General features: G+C 43.8%; 1 protein-coding gene across 2 annotated transcripts in view; it reads left to right on the top strand.

The window, feature by feature from the left end:
* Nucleotides 1–3,946: 3,946 nt before the first annotated feature.
* Strn (striatin) overlaps nt 3,947–12,264 on the top strand; it is an 84,133-nt gene continuing 75,815 nt past the window's right edge. The window contains exon 1 of one of the 2 annotated variants that reach the window (XM_016003429.3): nt 3,947–4,291. In XM_016003429.3, the coding sequence (XP_015858915.1) occupies nt 4,058–4,291 (234 nt within the window). In that variant the 5' untranslated portion in view covers nt 3,947–4,057. The remainder of the gene's footprint in view (nt 4,292–12,264) is intronic. The other variant, XM_006984844.4, reaches the window with a different exon arrangement.

Here is a 12,264-nt window from a genome sequence, read left to right as displayed (position 1 = left end):
AACTCCTTCATTCTCAGTGTCTACTGGGTGTTTCCACAACTCAGTCACTAGCAAACTGCAGGTCTAGGCATCGCATGTGGGGAGTCCACGGGAAGCTGGATGCGGGAACAAGCTCCCTGACAAAGGACAGTAGGCAGGAAGGAGAGGGGACAGAGATGGACAGGATAGATGGTAGCAGAGGTGAACAGACAATGGCTTATTGCAAGTTCCTGTTCTCCAACGTGATTTTTGTCCTTTCGGAGGCTTCTTTCCACCCAGGCAATTTCCTTTTTTCTGCCCAGAACTCTGAAAGAGCCATCAAGTTCAATTTGAAGCCTTTCTGGGAAACCTGAATAACTGGTCATTTTGCACAGCTTGGGAAAAGCAGCCACTCATTTTTAATGAAAAACAGAAAGAAAAAAAAAGATCAGATGAGTTGTCATTTTACAGAAATGTAATGATCCTACAAAGCATACATGGATAACCCAAACGTAACAAACGCTTCTACCCTCTAAGTACCCTGTTAGCAGTTCCCATTTTCACCTTAAGCTGCTTATATTGACACATGAGTCAACACCTGCACAGTTGCTCTGTGTGCTCGGAAAAGAGACTATTTTTCATGTTAGGCTTTATTGTATAATGAAAATATCGGGAAGCCAACACCACAGTGAGTTTTGTTGGAGGCTTAGGGGTTAGCTTAAAGCATTAGTCTTGTTGGTTTTAGGATTATTTTAACTCTAGGAATGCAAAAGGGCAACAAATAATTATGAGGGCCCTGGCATTTACCAGGACCTTAAGTGTGTGGTGTGTGTGTGTGTGTGTGTGTGTGTGTGTGTGTGTGTGTGTGTGTGTAAATTTCAGTTAGTCTTGTGAACTGTATTATAAAAATAGCTATGATTATTCAGTATATGCCATATGGTAGGTACTATGTTAAAGGTCTAAATTCATTCTCCTATATAACCTCAGTTATTCTGTAAGACAAATGTTATGCTTTAATAAAAATGAGAGAATTGGATCAGTGAGAAAGCTCAGCGGGTAGAAAGAGGCACTACTTGCCAAGTATGACACACATCCTGAGTTCCACCCCAGAGATCCACATGCTGAAAGAAGAGAATCTACTCCATAAGTTATGCTCTGACCTCCAGACGTGAGCAGCAAGTGTGTGTGTGCATACACAAAACACACACACACACACATGCACTCACTCATACGCACACACCCACACACAGTTTCAGAATCTAACTCATATAGGAGGAAAATATGGGATCCATGGGCCTTACGTTAAAGCAAAAGAACCTTAAAATTTGTTTAAATATAGTTTTTTTTTTGTTAAACTACCAACAAAATACCATCACATGCAGATCTTTTAAGTGAAAGTAGGTTTTATAATACCATCTTACTACTACTCCTAATATTGTGACTTATTCAATGTTATTTCTATGATACGGACCATCAATACCATTTTGATCGTAAATACATACTCAAAAGCAAAGAAGTTATTGAATAATGAAGTTAAATATGAATTAAAATAATGTTTCAGTATGTATTCATAGTAGTCCAGGATATCTCTATTTTGGGGAAGCATATGTGTGTGTGTGTGTGCACGTGTACATGTGCGTGTGTGTGCATGTGTGTGTGCAATTGTGTGAAATTTACAAGTATTTCTTGATTAATCCCCACCTTCATTTTATTTTAGTCTTTTATTTATTTATTTATTTATTTATTTATTTATTTATTTATTTATTTATTTATTTATTGAGACAGGAGTCTTTTACTGAACCTAGAGTTCATCCTTTTGGCAACGAACACCATGGATTCACCAGTCTCCACCTCCACATTCCCCACCCTCTCCCAGTACCGGGGTTGTAGGTGGCTGTCTACACCTGGTTTTTCTGTGGGTGCTGTGGACCCAAACTCAGTTCCTCACGTTTACATGGCAAGCACTTTACTGATGGAACTGTCCTCCCTGCCTTACTGCCCATACGTTTAATTGTGAGTTTTAGTCTTCTATGAATCAATTTAAAGCAACCGTCTTGTCTGAAAAGTCTTCTGTTATGGGGGGGGAGGGGGGACCAGATTCTTGACATTTAAATTTATAAAATTACTTTAATCCCTCAGATGAAAAAAAAAACTTGTTTCCTTGGTTCTCTGACATATATAATAAGAGAGGAATCAACCTGTTTTTAATTTAATTAATTGATTAATTAATTGATTGATTGATTGATTCAGGGTTTCTCTGTGTAGCCCTGGCTGTCCTTGAACTCACTCTGTAGACCAGGCTGGTCTCTGCCTCAGGAGTGTACCAATGTAAGTCCCCATTAAACTTTTTTTTTTTTAAGGTCACTGAACTGGCAGGCAGGATTCTGGGTACTAGTTTGGGCAGTAATCAGTCACTCAAGGTCTCATTGAGGACAGTCTCAAGTTCTTGAGCTGTGAATGAGAGGATCGGGCTGGATCTCAAAGGACATTTAAGAGCTAAAATAATTTATGACAGAAGGAATTTGGCCGGGCCTGGATCAACTTTTTATGATAGTAAAGAATGAATTCACAAAGCAGAAACATTCAGTAACCGAGAGAAGAGGGCTGGCCATTGCTATTTGCAACCAGAGCAGATACAATGTATTTCCTGTCCTTTTCACTGGTCTCCATGGGAAGACCGGGGAGCAGAGAGAGGACAAGGACAGGATGTCCTTCCCTTGCAAAGTCACTCACCAGCTTATATCTTGACCATTTTACCACCCCCATGCCCATCGGAACAAAACAAGACCACGAACTTCTTGTTAGAGTGACAATGAAATAATTACTTAATATCATTTTCACTTCTGAAATGTTCTTCAGACATCTTCCTTTCTCCCGTCGGTGTAGTGTGAATTTTTAGTGATAATAGTTATCAGGGAGCTCAGAGAGTGACTGGCAAGTCACTTAGAAGGAAAAGGTTTTGGTGTGCCTTTGGTGCTAAAGTTCAATTGCCCAAGAAATTGGGAAAGCGACAAGTGAAAAGGGAGAGGTTTCTGGGTATTCAGGAGAACAGTGGAGCAAAAAGGGACTTTGTTCCTGCCGAGTGTAGCCGTTAGGGCTCTGTGACTCTCCATGTATGTCAATCTCCTTTTGATGACAAGAACTGTGACATCTATCTTTAATATTCCCGGCACGGAATCCAACTGACAATAAAATACTTGTTCAAGTGAACCGAGTGAAAACTGTGCGGCAAGGACGGGGAGAATGAGATTTGAACAAGCAGCACTTGTTACTGGAGATCTAAAACTTTCACGGGATTTACCGAAGGATTACTACAGAGAAAGGGGGGCTTCCATGCCAGTATTTCAGATTAAAGTGTTAAAAAAGTAGAATTTGGAAGAAGCCCTCCAAAACTGCAAATGTCGAATCTCAGCGGAGAGACAAGAGCACCAGAGAGCAGCCTCCTAAACGAAAACCGATCTGTCAACAAGATCGAGCCCCTCGGGGAAAGGAGGGCAGGCGCGATCGTGACCGGGGGTCCAGGGGTGTCCGGGCTCCGATGAACCCCCAAATAAATGGGCGGCGGGGGAGCGGCCCGACCGGACGGCTTGCTTTGAGCCTATTTCTTAACAAGACGACCAGGAAGCCCTAAAATGTGTGCAGCTGGGGCTGGTACTCGGCGTGATAACTTCCGCGTGTGAGTATGCAACAGGGAGCGCCACCCGCGAACTTCCGCGTGAAGGGAGCCTGCGGCGGCGGCTCGGCCCCAAAGGCATCGCCCCGCCGCACCGCGGGAGAGGAAACCCGCGCAGCCCCGAGGGGAGGGCGTGGCGCGGGGGGGAAGGGGCGTGGCTCCAGCCCCGCCTCGGAGAGGCGCAGCCCCACAGGCGGCTGGATCCGCCACGCCCCGGGACTACATTTCCCGGCAAGCCCCGCGGGCCGCAGTTGACCCACTTCCCGGCCCGTCACGGGCTCGCCCGGCCCCCGCGCCCAGGCGGCTGCTCCCTGCTGACTGGGGTGTGGGCGGGGAGCGGCGGAGGGCGGAGGCAGAGCTGGCCGCCGCAGTTTGCCGCCGCGGCTGGGCGCCTAGGCAGAGCTCCCCGGGGTTCGTGCGGACGCCATGGACGAGCAGGCGGGTCCCGGCGTCTTCTTCAGCAACAACCACCCGGGCGCTGGCGGTGCTAAGGGGCTCGGGCCTCTGGCGGAGGCTGCAGCGGCCGGAGACGGGGCGGCTGCGGCGGGGGCGGCCCGAGCTCAGTACAGCCTCCCCGGGATCTTGCACTTCCTGCAGCACGAATGGGCCCGCTTCGAGGTGGAGAGAGCCCAGTGGGAGGTGGAGCGGGCGGAGCTGCAGGTAAAGACCCTCCCGGCCTGGCCATCTTCATCCCGCCTCTTCTCTCTCTTCCGCCCCGCCCCGGACCCGTCGCCCCCTCCCCCCAGCCCGCTCGCGGCCCCTCCCCCTTGCCTCGCGCCCATCACTGCCAGAATCTCATCCCCTTTCCTCCAGTCACCTTTGGCTTCTGCTGACCCCATTTCCTAGACCCTGTTTCCTACTCCCTGTCCTGATGCATTTCCCCTCCCGGAGCCTGTTCATCGGCTGTTTCCCACTCTTCACTCCCGTGTTCCTTTCAAGTGTTTGCCGTGCCACATCATGGGTTGTCCCTTTCGGTTTAGTGATTGGGTTGACAGTAGTTTGGAGAGACTCTGAGCAGGTCATCCTGGCTCAGCCGTGATGCACCCTAGGTCTAGAGACCTTCCCCGCACAAGGTTTTGGCAGGGGACTGCTCTCTCTGCAAGGAAGGTGACCAGAGGAGACAACACAAGTTGTATCAGTGAGGCCCTGGCTCTCTGCGAAAAGCTGGCGTGGGGCTCGAGTGTTACTAACAGTATCAGCTCCAGTGTTCTGTCTGAAAATGTTTCTTCACCGCCTTTCTGCCCCCTTTGTCTGGTCTCGCATTTTGTTTAGATAACGCAGGTTTTCGGTGAAGGAAGGAACTACTGGGAGTCAGATGAGTCTGAAATGGCACCTATTCACAGGATCTTAAAACTTCCCAAGAGTTGATTCTCTGCTCAGTGTTTTGCAAGATTGACATGCATGTACTTTATAAGGAACTAAAGGGGCTTCGGTGTTACGTTGCCTGCTTGCATAATCTTCAAGATAAAGCCTATCTAACAGAGGGGAGCTCTTGTGGGCCAGAGAAGAATGAAAGGTTAATACTTCACTGGCCATTCTGAGTTGTTAAATAGGTTTCCAGTGGCTGTTCATAAAACTTGTAAAACACGCACACACACACTCATTTTCAAAGGAACTCAAAGAGCTGTGAGTGGTTGTGCCTCTCTGTTTTATGGGCTAATCCCGTATGGTTATGAAATTTGAGTGCAAGGTTAAGTTTGGGAAGCACTTGAAGTGTGTTACTTTTTTGGTACCCCCCCCCCCCCCTTTTGGCACAAGAAACAGAGAAAGAGAACTCTGATGAAGATAACTCCTTTGCAGCAGCAGCAGCAGCAGCACACTGCTTTGGTGAGGTTCAGGCCCCTCACCTTTGGTGAGGAAGGAGCGAACAGGCAAGGTTATAGTAAATAGGTCTATATTAAAGGCTGTGCTAGCTTTGTGACCTTGAGGAAATCCTATGACCTCTCTGGGCTTCGGTCTTATCATTTACGTACGCAGCACACGCTTGTGGCCCATCGACTCCAGATGAACATACACACTCCAGATGAACCAAACTGAAAGGCTGCTGCCTTGTGGCGCTTCTTTTTAGTCCGAAGGCTAACAGTCAGTGAATACAGCTGTCTGATCTGGCCTGGAGTTACCTCTGCGAGGCAAAAGAAGAATACAGGAGTAGAGTGTGGAAGGGCGCTATTTTAGCTAGCATAGCTTCTGGGAGGTAGGTGTGGGCAGTTGAGTGAAGTGAGGGATTGATTAGCCTGTATGATTTCTTCAGTTTCTACAGTTACGTTCGGTGACTTTTTCACACCTTACTGTTAAGTTGCCACTCTGCTATTTGTAAGTTTTCTCATGATGACTGGTCTTGTACCCAACCAAATGAGAGAGTACACACAGAGAAATCGAATGCTTAGACATTTACCTTTGCTGGCAGTGCGTTCTGTAGTTGAGCTTATGGAGTTCAGGTTCAAGGCTCTATTGAAGGCAGGTCTAACCAATGCAAGGTTGCTAGAAATGCTTTTTGTATCTGCTCAGATTTTAGTATATTTTCTAGTTTACGGAATGTAAAACAAATAACAGTAATATTATTAAAAACAAGCAGTTAAACTGTGTTTACCTTGCTGTGTGTGGGAACTTGGGGACTTCCAGCCCTTCTTACCTTTGTTCATTCTGTTCTCTCTGATGCTGAAATTTTACAGTTCATCTCTAAATTTAATCAATCTTTAATTTTTGTGCACATATCCAAATTCCTTCAGGTAAGTTTCCTGTTCTTGCTTATATTAAGAACATGATTTTTTTTATAGCATCTTTTGATTTATGCTACGATAAAATGAAATGTTCTGGATAAAGTTTAAAAAAAAATCATAAAATAAGCGGGGCAGTGGTGGTGCACCCCTTGAACCCCAGCACTCAGGAGACAGAGGCAGGCTGATCTCTGTGAATTCGAGGCCAGCATGGTCTACAGAGCAAGTTCCAGACAGCCAGAGCTACAGAGAAACCCTGTCTCGAAAAACCAAAAGTAAATAAATAAAAAATTAAAAATAGAATGTTTCCTAAGCATAAGTATTATTATTATTGTTGTTGTTGTTGGATGGTTTGTAATAATGCATAGTCTTTGTGCCATTTATTAACAGAATTGAAAATTAAAAAAAAAAATACTTGCTGGGTGGTGATGGCACATGCCTTTAATCCTAGCACTCGGGAGGCAGAACCAGGCGGATCTCTGTGAGTTCGAGGCCACCCTGGTCTACAGATCGAGATCCAGGACAGGCACCAAAACTACACAGAGAAACCCTGTCTTGAAAAACCAAACCAAACAAACAAAAAAACCCAACATACTTTAGATCACCATTAAATTTGGTTTTCCCTTTATGTGCCATTGGGCTTTTTCTAGAAAAAACAGTATGGAGTAAAGGAGTCAGATGAGTTGTGATGACACATGTGTCTGTCTGTCTGTCTGTGTCCTTATAGTTTTCTAAATCTCTTCTGAAGTCATTAACACCAAAGTCAACAGAAGTGTCTTTAAGATTCAGTCTCATTTGTCCCCTCAGGAACCTGTCAGTCCTGCTCTTTCAAGTTGTCAGGGCTGAGTTGTGAAAGGCAATCCAAGTTCTCATCTGTCTGGGCGGCCTTTGCCACTTCCTCCCTCCTTTAGATGTTGGGAGTGAGAAAGCAGTCACATCAAAAACATTTTTTTGTCTCTTATTTCCTCCTTAGCCATGATAGCTAATAGGTCTTTCCCCCCGCTCCCTTGAGCGTTGGTGATTCATGAGGGAATAAAGAACATCAAGGTATTCCTGAGTTCAAGAAAGGAATTGAAGAATACTAATAATATTTGAGACTGTTTTCCATGGATGAGACATTGTGCTGGAGACCCCAGAGACGCGTGCATCCTAATTAGTAAGACAGTACATACACAGTAGGTAGGAGACTCAGACTGTCATGGGAGAGGGAGATTGACTTTCTTAGAACAGCATGAGAGAAGATTCAGCAGCAAATGTGGAGCATGTTATGAAGTAATAGGAACCTGAGGTTTAGTAGTTTGAAAATTATCTTACAGGAAAGCAAGCATGTAAATCAAGTCATCCTAGATTTTGATGATGTCTGTGTGGGAGTGGAGGAGGCTCAGGTCTCTACCTGAGAGTGCTAGAACTGCTTAGATTAAGTAGGAGAGGTCTGTGCTGGAGTGTTTATGAATCTGGGGTTTGGCACTAATGATCTATATTTCATTTAGCAAATATTTTTGAAGTACACAATTCATGCCAGATCCTGTTCTAGGCATGGAGAAGATACCAGATCTTATCTTGTGAAATTTAAATCATGGGGTCAGGTAAACAGTGATGAATACCTGTTACATTAGTATTACATGCTCTGGTAAGGTAAAGGGGCAGGAAGTAAGTCTTCAGGGACAGAGTGTCATTTGAGCTGGAACTTTCCAAGGCTATCCCTAAGGTCCAGAAAGAGTTGAACCGGCCAGGAGAAGGGAGGATGCTTAGGATATCAAAAGACCCACATGAAGCAACGTGCCTGGAGCAGAGGAGGAGTGGGAGAAATGATACCTGAGGAAGGTACTGGCTCCTGCCTGTTAGAAAGGCTTTGGATTTTGGCAGGGCCTGGCGGCCTGTAATCTCAGCTGCTTGGCAGTTTTAGGGAGAAAGGTTACAAGTTCAAGGCCAGCCTGGGCATAGAGTGAATTCAAGGATGATGACATGGGCTGCTTAGTGAGGCTAGTTTCAAATAAAGAGTCAAAAGAGGACTGAGATTACAGCTCAGTGGTAGCATTTGCCCAGAATATGCAAGGCTCCAGCTTCAGGCCCCAGGACCAAGAAAACAACAACCATTGGGTTTTACCTCTGAGGGTTGGGTAACCATTGGAATGGTTTGCAAAAAGGAGCATCTTCAATAAGGGACCCCTGGCAGGAATTCAGAAGAGGCTCAGGGGGGTGGGTAGAAGGAGCAGCGAGAGTGTTCTGATTAATCGAGGCTTGAGTTGAGAATGGGTGGTAGTGGTGAGGCTTTTTGCATATACATCTTGTTGATGTATCACCAAAGTATAGTTAGCTTCTGAACACAGGAATCCTGACAACTAGCCAGGTGTGCTAAGGGATAGAATGTGAGGTTTAAGGAAAAGGGAACTGAAAGCAATCCACATACATTGCTACCTAGCACCTTCGTAAGACAGCTGACATTTACTGAGCATTTAAATGAAAAATGTATGAACTTTAAAAATGACCGCTTTTTTGTTAATTATGGTAATTATTTCCCATATCACGAGGTGCAGCCATGACATAGACCCGTTAATAAATCCATACTCTAAGTTTACTATTATGTTTCATGCCTATAATACATATTTGCCATAAAGTTTGACCTCTCAGAGCCTTAATTTCCTCCAGTGTAAGGTGAGAATAATCAATTACCTTGTGAGAATTAAGTGAGATTATGTGTTAGATAGGTGCTGAGTGAGTTGTAGGAAATACACAATTTTACTTTTCACTCCCATTTATTGCCTTTGAGAAAAGGATAATCTTTAGTCATAAACTTGAACCAGAGCGTGATGGTGCCTTCTGAGACCGTGAAGTCTGATATTCTGGGTCTGGTGCTGGCATTAAAGCCGTCTGACAGGAATCTGCTCAAAACTGGTTATATACTACAAATGAACTTGCTTTTCTCAACATCCTACCATGTGGCTAAACTTTAGTGAATACCGTCACTTACATCCTGAATAACAAATTGTGTACGTTTACTAACCATCTTATAAAACTAACCACCTGCTTTATCTTTCTCTTTAAACTACTTTTAAGTTTGGAAAAAAATGAACCCTCATTATATCATTTTGTGAATAGGTTTTTAATTTTATTCATACCCTTGATAATTTCATAATCTTTAATTATACTTTGAAACTATTACAGGGATTTTACTCTTTTAAAACATATCCTTTTATTTGTCATTTCAGTTGAGTGTTTCTCAACCTTAATGGCGATCTTAGAATAATCTGGGGCACCTGTTCTCTGGGCTTAACCAATTAAATCAGAATCATAAAAATTAGGTCCTAGCAGTAGCACTTTTTTGAGTTTCTATGTCGTTCTAATATGCAACAGAGATTGGCAATAAATGCTTAGTTTTTTCCTATTCTATCCTCTCTCTGTCTTTCTGTCCCTGCTTCTCTCTCTCTCTCTGTCTGTCTCTGTCTGTCTCTCTCTCTCTCTTTCTCTGTCTCTCTCTATCTGTCTCTGTCTCTCTCTCACACACACACAGACACATGCAGTATGTATAAAGAAGTTTGGCAGTTTTCAACATGTGTTGGCATTCAGTATATGGATGGCTTTTTATAGAACATGAGATATAATTTCTGTTAATTTCCATTGTTCTTTCTGGTGATAGCTAGCATTTTATTTTTAGGCAGTAGCCTATTATCATTTGAATCACCTCCTACTGACTGAAATATATAATGACAGAGTGATCTTTGAGGTGGGATGAACTTTGGAAGGCACTCCAAACTTTTTAAGTACCAGGAGAGGTTAAGTGACCAGGAATGAAGTAAGTTTTGTACCAGCCCTGTCACTTTTGCCTCCAGATGTTTTGACAGGCTTTTTCTTTTTTTTAAAGACTCGTCACCTCCTCTGCCACCTCCCCCCTCCTTTGTCCTCTTCCTTTAGATTCAACCCAGGGCTTGGCACACGCTAAGCACACCTCTGCCACTGAGCTAACCTCAGCCTCAGTGTCTCCTTTTGTCCCCGAAAGCTTCTGAAGTGATCAGTCATAGTCATACTTGCTGTTTTTCTCCTTATCTAAAAAATGATTTTAATGTGTTCTGCTGCTTTCTGGTTAGCTGCATTTACATTTTTTCTGTTTTTGGTATTTTGTATTTCATTGACTTTTTTTGTTTCCCCAGAGTATGGATTTCTGTTTATTCAGAATTTTATTATACTCTTTAAATCTGATTCTCTCACAGACTATCTGGCTATGATTTTTTTTTTTTCCCAGACAGGGTTTCTCTGTAGCTTTGCGCCTTCCCTGGAACTCACTTGGTAGCCCAGGCTGGCCTTGAACTCACAGAGATCTGCCTGGCTCTGCCTCCCAAGTGCTGGGATTAAAGGCATGCGCCACCACCGCCCAGCCTGGCTATGATTTTTTTAGATAGGCCCTCGGTTCATTTTTTTCCCTGTTGGGTTTCTGAGTATGCATGCATGTATCTTAGGTCTCCCCTCTCCTCTTGCTTTATATTTTCCGTCTTCTGTCTCCACCCTTTACTCTGGTTCATGTATTCTGACTTACCTTTCAGTCCATCACTTCCCTGTGCAGTCCCGTTCGGTCTGTTGTGGCTATGCAGTGAGTTTTAGCTTGGGTTATTGTTGACCTTCGTTTTGGTTCCTTTTGTAATCTGGTTCTTGTTCTTTGATGGTGCCATAGTCTTTGCAAGTGTTTCCAGAACGGATCTTTTTAGCCCTAGTGTGTGCCGTTTTTAGTTGGTGTCTCTGCAGTTCCTAGGTTTAAGGTGGATTGTTCCTGTTAATCCTTGCTCCCAGTGACTTGTTCCTTTGTGGGTTTGGCTTGTCTTTGTGTGCTGGCGCTCTCTATCCTTGGAAAAGTATAAGATTGATCTGAATTTCCAAAGGTTTTGCATTTATTTTTGGTAGATGACTGGTAATTGGAGGCATCACTAACTAGTTCACTACCACTTTAAACAGAAGTCGTTGCTTGAACCACTCATCTGAGGAGAACTGGGTTGTACAGGGGTTGGAGACCAAACACACTTCACTGTCTTTGCCTGGTGGTTATAAGCCTTTTAGTGTCTTTCCCAAATGTGAACTGTGTCACCTGCCCACTGTCCACTCTGGGTGGTCTGGGCTGTGGGATTTTTGCCCTTCGGTCTCTTGTCATCATTCAGACTGATGAGCTGATACATTCTGGTTGGTCTGTATGCAAAAGCCTTTATTCCTGACCTCATGGGGTTCTCATTCTCTGTAATTTTGACCAGATAACTTTCTGCTATTTTGTCAATTTTATGTTGCTTTAAATAAAATTGCAATAATATTTGTCCAGAATTTTTAGCTGTTTGCAGTAGAAAAAGTTGCTGAATTCTCTGATCTTAGTTTCAAAATCTAATAAGAATGTCCTCAATATGTACCTTGGGAAAAACAATCCTCAGAGCACTCCCTTACATCAAGAGATATGCCTGTTTAATCCTAAACTTTCTTTTTTTGTTGTTTGTTTGTTTTGGTTTTTCTTAGATACAAGGCCTTGCTCTGTAGCCCAGGCTAGCCTCAGACTCCTGCCTCTGTCTGCTGGGTGCTGGGGTTATGCACCATCACATCTAAATTTCAATTTCTCTATTCACATTTCTTTGAATTCTAGTAGTAGGGGGAGACCCACAGTTTCCCTCTAAAATATTTGTGCTTTTGGCAGAATTTAAAACAAAATTCTTCTCTCTGTAGTCTTGGAGAAGTGTCTGAGAGACCAAATAATCTGGCCAGATATCCCTTTGCTTTTTGATTTATGAATACAACTAATGGTGTCCAAGTTTCAGTTTGGGCCATTAAAACAAAACAAAAAAATAACTTGCCGTTGGGGTCCTTGACAATTCTTACACCTGGGTGGTTGCCCCTCCAAATGGTGACACAGTCTTTGACCGTCATAAGTTAGCAGTGCGGATGTGGCCT

Source organism: Peromyscus maniculatus, chromosome 22 (genome assembly GCF_049852395.1).
Source record: "Peromyscus maniculatus bairdii isolate BWxNUB_F1_BW_parent chromosome 22, HU_Pman_BW_mat_3.1, whole genome shotgun sequence".
NCBI lineage: Eukaryota > Metazoa > Chordata > Mammalia > Rodentia > Cricetidae > Peromyscus > Peromyscus maniculatus.
This window is presented reverse-complemented; position numbering and strand designations above follow the sequence as displayed.